This window comes from Salvelinus alpinus, chromosome 19 (genome assembly GCF_045679555.1).
Source record: "Salvelinus alpinus chromosome 19, SLU_Salpinus.1, whole genome shotgun sequence".
In the NCBI taxonomy this organism is placed as follows: domain Eukaryota; kingdom Metazoa; phylum Chordata; class Actinopteri; order Salmoniformes; family Salmonidae; genus Salvelinus; species Salvelinus alpinus.
Genome location: NC_092104.1, coordinates 5,255,089 through 5,272,604, shown reverse-complemented (window position 1 = coordinate 5,272,604; position 17,516 = coordinate 5,255,089). Strand labels below are relative to the sequence as shown.

General features: G+C 42.9%; 2 protein-coding genes across 4 annotated transcripts in view; both read right to left on the bottom strand.

Moving 5' to 3' along the window:
* The window catches only part of LOC139544902 (ras-GEF domain-containing family member 1B-A-like), a 100,446-nt gene extending 98,910 nt beyond the window's left edge, over positions 1-1,536 (bottom strand). The window contains exon 1 of one of the 2 annotated variants that reach the window (XM_071352090.1): positions 1,189-1,536. The gene's annotated coding sequence lies outside the window, so the exon portion shown is untranslated. The remainder of the gene's footprint in view (positions 1-1,188) is intronic. The other variant, XM_071352091.1, reaches the window with a different exon arrangement.
* Positions 1,537-11,300: 9,764 nt separating this feature from the next.
* Positions 11,301-15,356, bottom strand: LOC139544900 (uncharacterized). Of its 2 annotated transcripts, none has more exons than XM_071352088.1 (4): positions 15,224-15,356; positions 13,718-14,422; positions 12,872-13,107; positions 11,301-12,047 (listed from the first exon to the last, which is right to left on the bottom strand). In XM_071352088.1, exons 1-4 carry the CDS (start codon positions 15,294-15,296, stop codon positions 11,760-11,762), a joined length of 1,302 nt encoding a protein of 433 aa, XP_071208189.1. In that variant the 5' UTR covers positions 15,297-15,356; the 3' UTR covers positions 11,301-11,759. The 2 variants fall into 2 exon arrangements, with proteins under 2 accessions (XP_071208189.1, XP_071208187.1); XM_071352086.1 differs by having other exon boundaries at positions 15,203-15,313.
* Positions 15,357-17,516: the final 2,160 nt, after the last annotated feature.

Below are 17,516 nucleotides of genomic sequence, written 5' to 3'. Positions count from 1 at the left end.
ATAATGACAATAAAACCTCCAAACTATGCAGGTATTATTTCGTTCACTTTTTAAAAAAGTTTTTTTATATTATATTCTTAGCAAAAAAATATGACTATTTATTAATAGTAGCCATAATTCATAAATGGCACCATACAGGGTTCTGTATGGAAAAAGAACCCCTGGGGTTCTGATCAAAGAACCCTTTAAAAGGATTCTATATAGAACGTTTAGGGGTTCCATGTGACAGAAACCCCATTTGTTTCTATAACACTTCTAAGAATGTTTGAAACAGTGAATTCTGAGAGTGTGAATAACCCAACACGTATGTGTTTTTAATACAATAGGTAGACATAGGCTGACGCATACAGGAGCAGAAAGACGGCCGTCTCCACATGATCTGCGGGACAACAAAAATATTTTACTGTGTGTCTGTCTGACCGCCGGTTCCCAACTGCAGCATGAAAAATGTCGACCACGCCGCAATGATCTCTGTCGGGACCCGCGGGAATGCAGCCATCTCCTCCAAGGAGCATGTTTATCGCATACCTTTGTGAATTCAGTGAGAATGACCCTGTATTGATCCTTGCGTCCTGTGTTGAGGTAGAATCATCTTAACCTCGGGGTAGTAAGGGTTAAAAATAGTTAACATTGACACCAATGGTAAAAAAAAATCCCATTAAAGTACATTCTGTGATGTGTTTATAGTTGGCCGACAAACCCCATATAACCCAATAAATTAATCTGATCTGCATAAACCAGCCATTGTATTGAAGAATCTAATCCGATGTTATTCCTCGGATGCTTCGTAAACAACAAGTGTGGTTTAACAGTGAAACGATTACTGTGAGTTTTGTGTTGCGTTTGTCAACTCGTACCAGCATTCACCTACCTATGGCCTTATCAACTATTTTTTATGTTAATTCATTACAAAACTATTCCATATATTAATCAAAACTCACTGCAGAAAATGTATTTTAAAAAAATAACCAGATAGTGTTTGAATTTCTACACAATTCACAATGCAGACGAAGTGAAACAGAATGCAAAATATATTCCCCAAACGCAGAAACATACACATACACACACACACACACACTGCCGCCCATAAAACCTATGCGTATTACTGTGACAGTAAAGAAATTATCATACTGAAATCTAAAGCAAGTTCCAAGGTTTACAGGAAAGACATAAATTAAAATATCTCACCTCAGAATGAAAAACTGCACGTAGAATCCGTAATATCCCTTTTTTTCCCACTAGAGGAGAGCGCGCACTTTCGAGAGGACTCTCTCCAATGAAGAAAGTGTACCAATGAAAATATAAACCTGTGAGTTTGTACTGGTATCAGCCGCAGGTCTCCTCAGCCGCGCAATTCAGCATATTCATCGTTTGCAAAAAGCGTGTATTCGCGGATTCATAAGCCTTTTGGAGGGTTATTGGTAAGAGAACGAAACCACCATGCGTATGAAGCAATAGCCCGCGTTGGACAACTACCGAGTGTACAGCTGGAGAACCGCATTCACGAGCGTATTGACTTGTATGAGCTCGAGAACCCGAGAAAGCCTACTAATGACCTGACTCTACGGCAGTCCCGCCGGCCAATCACAGTCAAGAACGAACTAAACGGGCTAATGCTTTCCTATGCCGCTTTCAAAACAACTAGGAACTCGGAAATCAATTCAATTCAAAGGGCTTTATTGGCATGGGATTTTTTTTAATTTTACCTTTATTTAACTAGGCAAGTGAGTTATGAACAAATTCTTATTTACAACCCGGACGACGCTGGGCCAATTGTGCGCTGCCCTATAGGACTCCCAATCAAGGCCGTTTGTGATACAGCCTGGATTCTAACCAGTGTGTCTGTAGAGACACCTCAAGCCCTGAGATGCAGTGCCTTAGACTGCTGCGCCACCCAGGAGGCGCAGCAGTAGATAATAAACAAAAGTAACGAAGTAGATAATAAACAAAATTGAAATAAAACAATCAAAAATGAACAGTAACAATTACACTCACAAAAGTTTAAAAGGAATAGAGACATTTCAAATGTCATACTATGGCTATGTACAGTGTTATAACCATGTGCAAATAGTTATAGTACAAAAGGGTAAATAAATAAACATAAATATGGGTTTTATTTATAATGGTGTTTGTTCTTCACTGGTTGCCCTTTTCTTGTGACAACAGGTCACAAATTGTACTGCTGCGATGGAACACTATCGTATTTCACCCAATAGATGTGGGAGTTTATCAAAATTGGAAATCTGAGACTTTCTAGTGTAGCTGTGATTTGCATCGACTGAAAGTTGATTGCATTCGATTTGGAACCGGGCTGCCTCCTGGGCGTAACCCAGGATTATTATATGGATATATATATTTTTTTTTTTGGTGCGACCCCGGTGCCTCGTTCAAAGCCCACAGAGAATTAGATTTTTTTTTAAAGTGACGTAATTAAGAACTTGTAATAACCACACTATATCTGCCTTCCCAATAAAAACGTGTCCGTATTTTATGAAAAAGAGATTTATGTTTTCTGGACAATGTACCATGCTTGCTCATTGCCAAAATAACTGAGCATCGCAGATTAGTGTTCAATACCCGATGACATGACGTGCATATGGGGGAGGTACCCGATGACATGACGGGCATATGGGGGAGGTACCCGATGACATCACGTGCATATGGGGGAGGTACCCAATGACATGACGTGCATGTGGGGGAGGTACCCGATGACATGACGGGCATATGGGGGCGGTACCCAATGACATGACGGGCCTATGGGGGAGGTACCCGATGACATGACGGGCCTATGGGGGAGGTACACATGCACTGACCGCAAGTCAGACAACTTCTGCTGTTTCTAGGAAACACTAACCATATTTCCATTCAACCATTTCATGCCGATTAATTACCTGACGTATGAAAAAAGTCACCACCAAGCAGATGGAAACATAAAATGCCTGTACAATTTGTTTCGTTCGACATGGTGGGATCTTTTTGTGTCGGTAAAATGTATTATGTGACAAATGGTGGTGGAAAAGCCTTGATGCGCAAATATTTATATTATTATTTTTTTTTTTATTTAACCTTATTTAACTAGGCAAGTCAGTTAAGAACAAATTCTTATTAACCATCATATGGAAGTTCATTTGGAGTCACACGATGATATATTGTGTGGTCCTACCTTCTACGACTCGGGAAAGCATGCAGTTTATTAGGCTACAGATAAAAATAAGTTGATGAACTTCACAGGGTGGTGGATGAGCTTGATGGTCCTTTACAATAAATATCGAGGGTATTATTCTGTGGGACATGATGAACGATGCTCGGCTGCCGTTTGACAAATGTAAATAATACTGAACCCCTAAGCTACTGAACCCGTAGCTACTGAACCCCTAGCTACTGACCCCCTAGCTACTGAACCCCTAGCTACTGAACCCCTAGCTACTGACCCCCTAGCTACTGACCCCCTAGCTACTAAACCCCTAGCTACTGAACCCCCTAGCTACTGAACCCCTAGCTACTGAACCGCTAGCCTAGCTACTGAACCCCCTAGCTACTGAACCCCCTAGTTACTGAACCCCTAGTTACTGAACCCCTAGCTACTGAACCCCCTAGCTACTGAACCCCCTAGCTACTGAACCCCTAGCTACTGAACCCCTAGCTACTGAACCCCTAGCTACTGACCCCCTAGCTACTGACCCCCTAGCTACTAAACCCCTAGCTACTGAACCCCCTAGCTAATGAACCCCTAGCTACTGAACCGCTAGCCTAGCTGCTGAACCCCCTAGCTACTGAACCCCCTAGTTACTGAACCCCTAGTTACTGAACCCCTAGCTACTGAACCCCCTAGCTACTGAACCCCCTAGCTACTGAACCCCTAGTTACTGAACCCCTAAGCTACTGAACCCCTAGCTACTGAACCCCTAGCTACTGAACCCCCTAGCTACTGAACCCCTAGCTACTAAACCCCTAGCTACTAAACCCCCTAGCTACTGAAACCTAGCTACTGAACCCCCAGCTACTGAACCCCTAGCTACTGAACCCCTAGCTACGGAACCCCCTAGCTACTGAACCCCTAGCTACTGAACCCCCTAGCTACTGAACCCCCTAGCTACGGAACCCCCTAGCTACTGAACCCCTAGTTACTGAACCCTTAGCTACGGAACCCCCTAGCTACTGAACCCCTAGCTACTGAACCCCCTAGCTACTGACCCCCTAGCTACTGAACCCCTAGCTACTGAACCCTAGCCACTGAAACCCCTAGCTACTGAACCCTAGCTACCGGCAAACATGGCATTCGCCTTTGTTATTGCCAATGAAGTTGATTCAATCAAAATTCCACTTCCACACAAAGCTGAATATGATCAACATGTTCCATGGAATGAATATACTGATAAGGTATAGAGCCCCACAGTGGAGGTGTCATAATACCCATAAAACCTAGCGGTCAAACATGGAAATGTTTCTAATTGTTTTTCCACCATTCATTTTTCTCATGGGGGATTTTTAGAAACACGTAAAATAAGGGCTGTGATTCGTATAGGCATACCCAGGCGTGACGTTTTGATAGCCGTGTAAATCTCTCTCGGACAAGGTGACTTTTATCAGTAACCAAGTGACAGGTGGGAATTTACCAGTTGTGAAGTCGTAAATACCAGTTGGATGCATTAACTTGCTTTCAACTCGTTGAGAAACGCTGATTGGCTAATGTCCAACAAACTGCGTAAACCATAAACTAAAAGTACAGTTATCACACTTGTAAACAAATTATAGTGCTAAAAAAAAAAACTATTAATAGATTGCTTTTTATAGTGGGCCTAATGTTTTGCTGTTGCATTTAACTGCTGAAAATGCTGTTTTCAAGGTAATTTTCTTAGTAGGTGACATTTGAGGTCAGCATGATAGATGAGTTTTCCACTAGTAATTACCAGTCGGAGAGCCGTTCAAGTGGGAGAGGCTATACGGACACGCCTGGTATCCAAGTGGACCGTGACTGCACATTCGCTAGCAGAACGAAGAGCAATGGCTATCTAATTTGTTCGCTGACTTGATCTCGTTAGGAGGCCGCCTTCACCTGTCTCATTTTCACCACGACTTCCTGTTTCAAATTCCGGGGATTATGTACAATAAAAGAAGTATCCAGAAGCCGTTTTCGGTCATAGGAAAATGATGGCGTGGGACATTATGTATAATTTTTTAAAAAAGTAAGGAGAGGGGAGTAGCTAGCTAGTGTAGCTGATGTCAGGCCAGGGTGACAGCTAAAGCACATTTATTGTAGTGATTTTCATAGAAAACGTACAACTACGGCATTAACGTCTTAACGTTAAGATTTTTGTAGCCGCAAGCATAAATTAGACAGCTGGAAAGGACTGAACTGAATTTACCGAATCCGTTAGTCTCCACTCGGCTCTCGCTGCCCCGACAAACCTCATAAATTTGGGCACCAGGCGTGTCCGTTTAACCTCTCCCCGTTCCAAGTGATTTTAACCCAGTTGTACGTGGTAAATCCCCACTTCCCGCTTGGTTACGAACGCAGCAATAATCTCTCGTTTATTAATCATAGCTGGGTTGGAGGAGCTCCTTGGTGATTATATGCATCAGAAGATATGCGATAATAACCAAGGAAATCTTTGAACACAGGCATGTCGTTATCATTTTAGGGATCTAATAAACTGTAGTGACTGATGTCTCAAACAATGTTTTAGGGGACTAAACAGTTGTGACATTCATTCATTGCCCAAATAATTGAATGTGACAATTGTTTAAACAAGCAATTGTAAACCTGTGCAGAATTGAGTTTTGTGTAATTGATTTAAACATTTATAATTTTTTTTTTTTTTTTAAGCATTTGTAACTAAGCTTAGAAATTAAGGTTCCGATTTTGTGTCATGCAGGTTTTAAAGATGGCATGACAGTGCTGTGTAATGTCCCCATAGTTATCAATGGCAACTTGTTTGATTGTGATGTGGATAAATACAATAACAATCTCATATATTCTAACCCATCTGCAAAAATATTCCACAAAATCAAACACCATTGAAATGGTAAGTGTGGAGACCAGGCTGGCAAGATTTCTGGCTCTCACAGACCTCTTTAAGAGGCTCCTCTGTCCTCCACTCGTTACCTGTATTAATGGCACCTGTTTGAGCTTGTTATCAGTATAAAAGACACCTGTCCACAACCTCAAACAGTCACACTCCAAACTCCACTATGGCCAAGACCAAAGAGCTGTCAAAGGACACCAGAAACAAAATTGTAGACCTGCACCAGGCTGGGAAGACTGAATCTGCAATAGGTAAGCAGCTTGGTTTGAAGAAATCAACTGTGGGAGCAATTATTAGGAAATGGAAGACATACAAGACCACTGATAATCTCCCTCGATCTGGGGCTCCACGCAAGATCTCACCCCGTGGGGTCAAAATGATCACAAGAACGGTGAGCAAAAATCCCAGAACCACACGGGGGGACCTAGTGAATGACCTGCAGAGAGCTGGTGTAACGGATGTGAAATGGCTAGCTAGTTAGCGGGTACGCGCTAGTAGCGTTTCAATCAGTTACGTCACTTGCTCTGAAACCTAGAAGTAGTGTTGCACCTTGCTCTGCAAGGGCCGTGGCCTTTGTGGAGCGATGGGTAACGATGCTTCGTGGGCGACCGTTGTTGATGTGTGCAGAGGGTCCCTGGTTCGCGCCCGTGTCGGGGCGAGGGGACGACGTAAAGTTATACTGTTACATTGATGCTGTTGACCCGGATCACTGGTTGCTGCGGAAAAGGAGGAGGTTGAAAGGGGGGTGAGTGTAACGGATGTGAAATGGCTAGCTAGTTAGCGGGTACGCGCTAGTAGCATTTCAATCAGTTACGTCACTTGCTCTGAAACCAATATGTAGTGTTGCCCCTTGCTCTGCAAGGGCCGCGGCTTTTGTGGAGCGATGGGTAACGATGCTTCGTGGGTGTCAGTTGTTGATGTGTGCAGAGGGTCCCTGGTTCGCGCCCGTGTAGGGGCGAGGGGACGTACTAAAGTTATACTGTTACATTGATGCTGTTGACCCGGATCACTGGTTGCTGCGGAAAAGGAGGAGGTTGAAAGGGGGGTGAGTGTAACGGATGTGAAATGGCTAGCTAGTTAGCGGGTACGCGCTAGTAGCGTTTCAATCAGTTACGTCACTTGCTCTGAAACCTAGAAGTAGTGTTGCACCTTGCTCTGCAAGGGCCGTGGCCTTTGTGGAGCGATGGGTAACGATGCTTCGTGGGCGACCGTTGTTGATGTGTGCAGAGGGTCCCTGGTTCGCGCCCGTGTCGGGGCGAGGGGACGGTTTAAAGTTATACTGTTACACTGGGACCAAAGTAACAAAGCCTATCATCAGCAAGGACATTGAAGATGAAACGTGGCTGGGTCTTTCAGCATGACAATGATCCCAAACACACCGCCCGGGCAACGAAGGAGTGGCTTCGTAAGAAGCATTTCAAGGTCCTGGAGTGGCCTAGCCAGTCTCCAGATCTCAACCCCATAGAAAATCTTTGGAGGGAGTTGAAAGTCCGTGTTGCCCAGCAACAGCCCCAAAACATCACTGCTCTGGAGGAGATCTGCATGGAGGAATGGGCCAAAATACCAGCAACAGTGTGTGAAAACCTTGTGAAGACTTACAGAAAATGTTTGACCTCTGTCATTGCCAACAAAGGGTATATAACAAAGTATTGAGATAAACTTTTGTTATTGACCAAATACTTATTTTCCACCATAATTTGCAAATAAATTCCTTAAATCCTACAATGTGATTTTCTGGATTTTTTTTCTAATTTTGTCTGTCATAGTTGAAGTGTACCTATGATGAAAATTACAGGTCTCTCTCATCTTTTTAAGTGGGAGAACTTGCACAATTGGTGGCTGACTAAATACTTTTTTGCCCCACTGTATTTAAATTATTTTTCAACAAGTATTTAGATAAACCTTTATTTAATAAATAAAAGTTGAATATCGGAATGTATTTTAGAATACTCAAATACACTGACTCAACGACACTCCCATGCATTTACCCAGCTATTTGAAAATACTTTCAAAATACAATTTGGTTGACTATTTTTTTTTCTATCAAATAACCATTCAAATACTGAAATAAAAGTAAATTTTTTGGAGCTGTGTATTTTAAAATACCCAAATACACAGAAATATGTTTTTAAATAAATGTTTTTGAGACTCAATAGGCTGGACTGGCATTTAATTTATCCCTCAACTCTGATAAAAACACATCTATACTAGAGACTTCCTCATTGAACAATGGTGAGCCTGGCTTTTCACTCACAAATAAGCTTTACTCAGAGAAGAACTGAACACCGCCGAGATTCTCATTTGGACCTGGAATCCTCCGTCCTCACTTCCTCCGTGACCCAGACACAAGGGGTCGAGGTGTGTCAATTCATTAGTAGGCGAACGAAAGAGTCTGCTCACCTCATTGATTACCTACTTCGGCAGCAGCAAGCGCAATAGTATCCAAGCGTGGAAGTGTTTTAATAACCCCCCCCTTTGAATCAGTTGCTGTTTTCTTAAAGGAGGAAAGCCTGCAAAGATTTAAAAACAATATGCTACTCATCCTTTCACCTTATTTTGGGATTCCACCCTATAAACGTTAATTTGCCTGATGACGCGCGATTAGAGGACAGTCTCCTTTCATACAAGAGCATTTGCATCCATGTTCCCTCTCCAAGATTTACCTTTGACCTTTTTCAAAAGGAGGCAAGAGAGGACAGAGGACGCAGACGCAAAACCAAAATGACATTCTCCCAAGGAATTCCTTCTATCCACTGAAGAGCCCAACCCTCTCTCTCTCCCTTCCCTGAAGCCCCACAAAATACTACATTCACTCTCTCTTTCTCCGACACACACATATTCTCTCTCTCTTACCCTATGCTACAGCGGTATAATGCAGCGTTCAAAACAACTAGGAACTAGTAAATCTCAGACTTCAGTGCGTAACAAAGCAACTGGGAACTCTGGGGGGTGGGGGGAAGAAGCTCCGACTGGGAATATTCTATTTGAACGGTCATCCAATTCGGTCCTCTTTCTAGAGCTCCGACTTACCTCACTGAAGATCACTGACGTCATGATTTGACCTTGTAATTTTCAGAGTTCCCAGTTGTTTTGAATGCGGCATAATAACAGCAAACCCACCCATATGATGTCAACAGTAGCTACAGCATTAGAATAGATCATCTGGAAGTATACACATTCACAAGCTGTAATCCATCTTTCTGACAGGCTAGAACTAAGGAGAAGTTAATATTTATTTTTTTATTTTTTACCGTTATTTTACCAGGTAAGTTGACTGAGAACACGTTCTCATTTGCAGCAACGACCTGGGGAATAGTTACAGGGGAGAGGAGGGGGATGAATGAGCCAATTGTAAACTGGGGATTATTAGGTGACCATGATGGTTTGAGGGCCAGATTGGGAATTTAGCCAGGACACCGGGGTTAACACCCCTACTCTTACGATAAGTGCCATGGGATCTTTAATGACCTCAGAGAGTCAGGACACCCGTTTAACGTCCCATCCGAAAGACGGCACCCTACACAGGGCAGTGTCCCCAATCACTGCCCTGGGGCATTGGGATATTTTTTTTTTTTAGACCAGAGGAAAGAGTGCCTCCTACTGGCCCTCCAACACCACCTGGTCTCCCATCCAGGGACTGACCAGGACCAACCCTGCTTAGCTTCAGAAGCAAGCCAGCAGTGGTATGCAGGGTGGTATGCTGCTGGCGTAGAAGGCATTAGGATCAGGATGGCGTTATCAGTTATAACGTATGGCTGACATGGATTTAAAACGTATACGATTTCGGCTAACATGGATTTAAAACGTATACGATTTCGTCTAACATGGATTTAAACATATTTTATTTTATTTCACCTTTATTTAACCAGGTAGGCCAGTTGAGAACACGTTCTCATTTACAATTGCGACCTGGTCAAGATAAAACAAAGCAGTGTGACACAAACAACAACAGAGTTACACATGGAGTAAACAAACGTACAGTCAATAACACAATAGACGAAGAAAAAACATAGACTCTATAGGATTTATGTTGGCCCAGTTTGATTATGGAGCCGATCTGTTTTGTAATATTTCAGAAGGGAGGTTAGTAACCTGGTCTAATGTTTTTGAAACAGTTGCTGAAATACTTTGGTCCTCCTCACAATCACCATTTAAAAAATAAATAAATAATAATTTAACTTGGCAAGTCAGTTAAGAACAAATTACAATGACGGCCTAACCCCGACAAAACTAAGATGACGCTGGGCCAATTGTGCACCACCCTATGGGACTCCCGATCACGGCCGGTTGTGACGCAGCCTGGGAACGAACCAGGGTCTGTAGTGACGCCTTAAACCACTGCGCCACTCGGGAGGCGCACTCGGGTTTGGTTCAGTACACATTCAGGAAGAATTAAAAAAAAAATCTAATGCAAATGAATGGAAAATAGACATCGCTCACTTTTCAGATGTCTTTTGAATGTCAATTCACTTCCTGGAGTTCCTGAATTGACGTTGAACTGACCTCAAACCAACCGTGCTTCACACCTTTAACTCAAAAACGTTCATAAAAAAATTCCTAACACCTCTTTTAGCTGCGCTGACCTGTGGCGAGCTACCCACCCCTCCCCATTCAGCTAGCCATCAACATGTCTATTTACTATGCTGCAGTAGCCCCGATGATGACACCATAAAGGAGTCTGAGAATATTGAGAGACACACACGTTGTGTTCATTAGATGATGACATCATAAAGGAGTCTGAGAATGTTGACAGACACACACACACACGTTGTGTTCATTAGATGATGACATCATAAAGGAGTCTGAGAATGTTGACAGACACACACGTTGTGTTCATTAGATGATGACATCATAAAGGAGTCTGAGAATGTTGACAGACACACACACATTGTGTTCATTAGATGATGACATCATAAAGGAGTCTGAGAATGTTGACAGACACACACGTTGTGTTCATTAGATGATGACATCATAAAGGAGTCTGAGAATGTTGACACACACACACGTTGTGTTCATTAGATGATGACATCATAAAGGAGTCTGAGAATGTTGACAGACACACACGTTGTGTTCATTAGATGATGACATCATAAAGGAGTCTGAGAATGTTGACAGACACACACACGTTGTGTTCATTAGATGATGACATCATAAAGGAGTCTGAGAATGTTGACAGACACACACACGTTGTGTTCATTAGACACAAACATTAGGATGACGTGAATTACATGCGACAGCAACGTGAGCGGTATAAAAAAAGAGTAAACAAACGTATAAAAATAACCATTCGATACCAATGCATTTTTATTGGTAAGACGGTTCATAATAAACTGTAAAATGGCACAGAACATAATAAACACATTACAGTTGAGATTGTCTCAGTGTTTCACTGAGACCCTGGACGTGACCCCACTCTCCCAGGGTGTCTCGGGGAGACTTGGGATATGCAAAACACATTTTTTTAATAAAATAGGACCAATATAAGCACCCATCAAATTATTCTTGTTATCCTAAGAAATACTAGGATTAAAACCCATTGTATAGTTATTGTTTTTTAAAGCAGAATGTTCACTCCAAAACAAGTGACCGGGGAAAGAGGTAAACAAATTCTGAGAGCCTAGTCCTTTCCAATTTAGAAAGCAACGAATGCTCACCACACCAGACACGAGTCAAATACATAATGTACATCAAATACTGTATTTGGCCCCAGATCTGCATCACATCCCACCCTGTCTATGTGGTCTCTGATTCAGTCCTGTCTCTGTCCCCAGCTCCATTAGTAGTGGTCGAGGCCCCGGAACCACCCCCTGCTACCCCTTCCGTCCTGCTACACTGGTGGCAGCAGCTGTGATGTGTCTGGTTCCTCTGTTGGTTCTGGACCAGGCCAGTGAGGAGCTGCAGTACCCTGACCTCATGTTCCATCCGAGCCCTCTCTCTCCGGTCCTCCCTGTCTGCTGCCTCCCTCTGCCTCCTCTCCTCTCTCTCCAGCCACTGAGACAGGAGGTCCTGCTGCCAGCGAGTCTGAGATAGAGACACAGGGTCATTCCATGTCATATCAGCAAGCCATGACACCTGCCATCTCTGATTGATCAGAAATTGTTTCTGTAGTTAGAAACCGATAAGATTAGCATTCCTGCAACATTATTTTATTGAAATCTAATTTGATCTCTGAGAAATTAAGCTAATTGATTGCAGGCCATTTAAATTCTATGATTCATATAATATTCAATAAATATAGTACATAAAATCCGATTTGGACCAAAACAATTTCTAACAATGATTAAGACACGAGGATTCCAAAGAAAATGGTCAAAAGCCATCCACGGACCCCCCCCCATACCAACCCCACCCACGGACCCCCCCCATACCAATCCCACCCACGACCCCCCCCCATGCCAACCCCACCCACGGACCCCCCCCCCCATGCCAACCCCACCCACGGACCCCCCCCCCATGCCAACCCCACCCACGGACCCCTCTAAAATTCGAAACAAGAATCTAAATACTCATCAGGAATGGATAAATGGTATGCTCAACGGTGCTAACATGCCGTCTCAGTTTAACAGTTGGCAGAACTGTATGTGTGCGTCCAAAATGACACCCTATTCCCTATAAATTAGTGCACTGTATAGGTAATAGGGTCTAAAGTAGTGCACTATATAGGTAATAGGGTCTAAAGTAGTGCACTGTATAGGGAATAGGGTCTAAAGTAGTGCACTATATAGGGAATAGGGTCTAAAGTAGTGCACTGTATAGGTAATAGGGTCTAAAGTAGTGCACTATATAGGGAATAGGGTACAATTTGGGATGCATAATATATATATAAATTTAAATCTGTCTCTGACCTGCTCCTGTCTCTGGCCCTCCAGCTGCACCAGCAGCCCCCGGGACTCTGAGACCAGCCTCTGGAAGCAGTCAGCCAGGTGCTTCAACGCAGGCTCCAGGGACTGGGTGGAGGGGATGGTGGTACCACGGCTCAGGCCGGGGCTAGGGTCTGGGGGTGGAGGAAGAGGGGAGGCCAGGTGGGGTGGTGGTGGTGGGGAGGGGGATCTGGAGCTCAGGTCTACCTCTAATGGATGACCTGCAATCAAGAGATGAACTAGATAATGATTCTAAATCATTTAAGCTTTATTTTCCCAACATTGTGACATTTGATTTGAAATTGTATAAAGACTAGATCAACTGTGATAATACAGTCAGTATTGTATTGTATAAAGACTAGATCAACTGTGATAATACAGTCAGTATTGTATTGTATAAAGACTAGATCAACTGTGATAATACAGTCAGTATTGTATTGTATAAAGACTAGATTAACTGTGATAATACAGTCAGTATTGTATTGTATAAAGACTAGATTAACTGTGATAATACAGTCAGTATTGTATTGTATAAAGACTAGATTAACTGTGTTAATACAGTCAGTATTGTATTGTATAAAGACTAGATCAACTGTGATAATACAGTCAGTATTGTATTGTATAAAGACTAGATTAACTGTGTTAATACAGTCAGTATTCTATTGTATAAAGACTAGATCAACCGTGTTAATACAGTCAGTATTGTACTTCAGTTTCTATCAGAGGTTGGAGCTCATTGAAAAACACATCTAAGATTTGTTACTAATGATAATTTCAATGAAAATCAGTGGCACTGACAGAAGAAAGCGTGACAGACAGTAGAATACATACCAACAGGTTCATGATAGACGTTGAGGCGGTCTACAAATACATCATGGCGTCTTCCACCCGAGCCCACCAGTGGCTGACCGTTGATTCCTATGCCGTTGGACTCGTACTCGTCTGTGTCTTCTGCCTCTCTGTCCTCCTCCTCCTCCACCTTCACCTCAGAGACCAGATACCGCGACTGCCGTCCTCCTATCCCCTCAGGAGATCCAGAATGGGGTTCTGTTCCTATTCCAATTCCATCGACAGACCCAAAATGTCGCCCCCCTACAATCCTATCAGGAGATCCAAAATGGCGTCCTCCTCCTCTTATCCCTTCAGACCCAAAATGGAGCCCTCCTCCTAGTCCTCCTATCCCTTCAGGAGATCCAAAATGGCACCCTCCTCCCATCCCATCCACTGCACAGTTTCTCCCCAGCACAGCGTCCATCTCGGCGTAGTACCTGAAACTGCAGGGCTGGGAGTCGTCCACGCTCCTGAGCAGCTTGGCTCTGACGTAGTTGGCCTTGAGGGTCTTGACGCGGAGTCGGCACTGGTGGGGACTGCGGGAGAAGCCCAGGTCACACATGCGGGTTGAGAGGTGTTTGAAGACATGGCGGTTTCGGACGTTCTCCGCCAAGCTCTTCTGTACGTGCTCGTCGCTCCAGGCACACAGCAACACCTGAGTCTCCTCCACCGTCCAGTTGACGGAGCGCTCGGCCTCTCGTTTCCCTGCAGGAGTGAGGTGTGGACAGTACAGTACAACCATAAGGCATTAGAACGCTTATTAATATGAAGCTACACAGTGAACACAACAGGTATTTTGCTCATATGGTAGGTTTACACATTGGTACTAGTTAGCGACTATCCTTACATCAGTTGACCCCCTCCACACAAAATGACACTGGATTGCAGGCAACAGGTTCAAATAATGTTTCTATTTCCTTGCTTTAATTAAAAGTGTGATGCATGCAGACTCTTGTTGATGCTGCCGGATGGCCCTATAAATAATAACTATAATCTCTCAAATGATAGCCATAATGTTTGGCAACAGCATCGCACTAGCTATCACTTAGCTCTAGTTTAAATCCCTGTAATATGGATATCTTCCATCATGGAGTTGAGTAAACTTAGCTGGCTAGTTATTATCTGACTTTCTACCATTTATTGAGACTAGCAAGCTAGCTAGTTGACTGCACAGTAGCAATAATGCTAGCTAAGTGGTAGGCAAGAGAGTCAAGATAAGTTTCAGCTTGCTAGCTTGTCTGTGTGAGAAATAGCTTGTTATCTAATATCACAACTGGTATATCAAGGCTATAAAACATAAGTTTCTTCGATAACAAAGTGACATCGAAGCTTCGCCAGCATGTGTAGTCTGCGTAGCTAGCACAGTTAACGTTAGCTAGCTATTTCCTGACTTAAGCTAACTAACAGTAACGTTACCGTTAGCAAGGCTATCACCAGTACGTTATGAATGAGCGATGCATGCATGAAATTAATGTTAAAACATACTGCCCCGTATCAGACACGTACTTTTCGTGGAAGTTGTGACCGAGTTAGTAGAGTTGATAATCGGAGGATTCATCTTCGCTTTCCGTGTAAACATCCAGAGATAACGGTGTGATTTCCTCTCTTCCGGTTTCGAAGTATCGTTTGCGTGACGTCACCAAGATGCAGAGGACATTTTTGTCATTTTAGAGTCAATGAACGCTGACGCATGTAACTACATTAAATTATTGTCACAATGTTACAGCTTCATAAGTGTAGTGGATAGATATCCTACTTCTGGGCCAAAATCTGCAATCATGAGATAATATTGAAAACACTACATTGGGCAAAAATTGCACAACATTTTTAGATGAGGAACAAGACAATTTGAGAACAGTGAGTGGCTTGTAAAGTAACATGTCAGCTGGGTCAGTGTATGTTTGTGTGTCCCTCCTTCCACTTCGATTACTTTCTTCCCTATCCTTTCATCTCTAACACAGTACAGGAGTCTTTGGTGCAGCTAACTGCAGCTAATGCTTTTTCTACCTCCTCTGATCCACAGATGTCCTGAGAGCCTGTCACCCACCACCAACTGCCACATTCTCTCCACCAATGACATCCATTAAATGTCTGGGTTAAAACTGGAGGTGGAGGGAGAGGATGAAAGCTTTGCTATTCCTTTAATTACTGGTATTGTCTACATTAATGTGCACAATAACCTAGTCATAACATGTAGAATGATGATCCAATGCACCACAGTACAGATAACTAGATGATTAGAAGAGAAGGGGGGGACAAGACCAGTTCTCTTCTCCTGCTGCATGCTAGTTAACAGTTCTCTTCTCCTCCTGCATGTTAGTTACCAGTTCTCTTCTCCTCCTGCATGTTAGTTACCAGTTCTCTTCTCCTCCTGCATGTTAGTTACCAGTTCTCTTCTCCTCCTGCATGTTAGTTACCAGTTCTCTTCTCCTCCTGCATGTTAGTTACCAGTTCTCTTCTCCTCCTGCATGTTAGTTACCAGTTCTCTTCTCCTCCTGCATCCTATTTACCAGTATTCCTCCTGCATGTTAGTTACCAGTTCTCTTCTCCCCCTGCATGTTAGTTACCAGTTCTCTTTTTAAACATTACACTCACAGAAGTTCCAAAAGAATAAAGACATTTCAAATGTCATATTATGTCTATATACAGTGTTGTAACGACATGCAAATGGTTAAAGTACAAAAGGGAAAATAAAAAACATAAGTATGGGTTGTATTTACAATGGTGTTTGTTCTTCACTGGTTGCCCTTTTCTTGTGGCAACAGGTTACACATCTTGCTGCTGTGATGTATTTCACCCAGTAGATATGGGAGTTTATCGGGTTTGTTTTCAAATTTTGTGGTTGCCCTTTTCTTGTGGCAACAGGTTACACATCTTGCTGCTGTGATGTATTTCACCCAGTAGATATGGGAGTTTATCGGGTTTGTTTTAAAATTTTGTGGATCTGTGTAATGTGAGGGAAATATGTGTCTCTAATATGGTCATATATTGGGCAGGAGGTTATGAAGTGCAGCTCAGTTTCCACCTCATTTTGTGGGCAGTGTGCACATAGCCTGTCTTCTCTTGAGAGCCAGGTCTGCCTACGGCGGCCTTTCTCAATAGCAAGGCTATGCTCACGAGTCTGTACATAGTCAAAGATTTCCTTAATTTTGGGTCAGTCACAGTGGTCAGGTATTCTGCCACTGTGTACTCTCTGTTTAGGGTCAAATAGCATTCTAGTTTGTTCTGTTTTTATGTCAATTCCAATGTGTCAAGTAATTATCTTTTTGGGTTGGGTCTAATTGTGTTGCTGTCCTGGGGCTCTGTTTGTGTTTGTGAACAGAGCCCCAGGACCAGCTTGCTTCGGGGACTCTTCTCCAGGTTCATCTCTCTGTAGGTGATGGCTTTGTTACAGAAGGTTTGGGAATTACTTCCTTTCAGGTTCTCTCTCTCTCTGTGCTTCTACATCTGCATTGTTGGCTGTTTGGGGTTTTAGGCTGAGTTTCTGTACAGCACTTTGTGACATCAGCTGATGTAAGAAGGGGCTTTATAAATACATTTGATTGATTGATTGATTGATAGGCACAAAACAGTGAGAGAGGCTACTTTTAACTCCCATTTTAAGTTTGTTCAGGGCAAATCGTTTAGTGCTTTTCTCTTGCAACATCATACTTATTTTAACAACAATTTAGTCCCCGCTGCTTCCATAACGTGTTTTTTTTATATCCGTTGTTTTAATCAAATTTTACTGCTTGCATGAGTTACTTGATGTGGAATAGAGTTCCATTGAGTCATTGGCTCTATTTAGTACTGTGCGCCT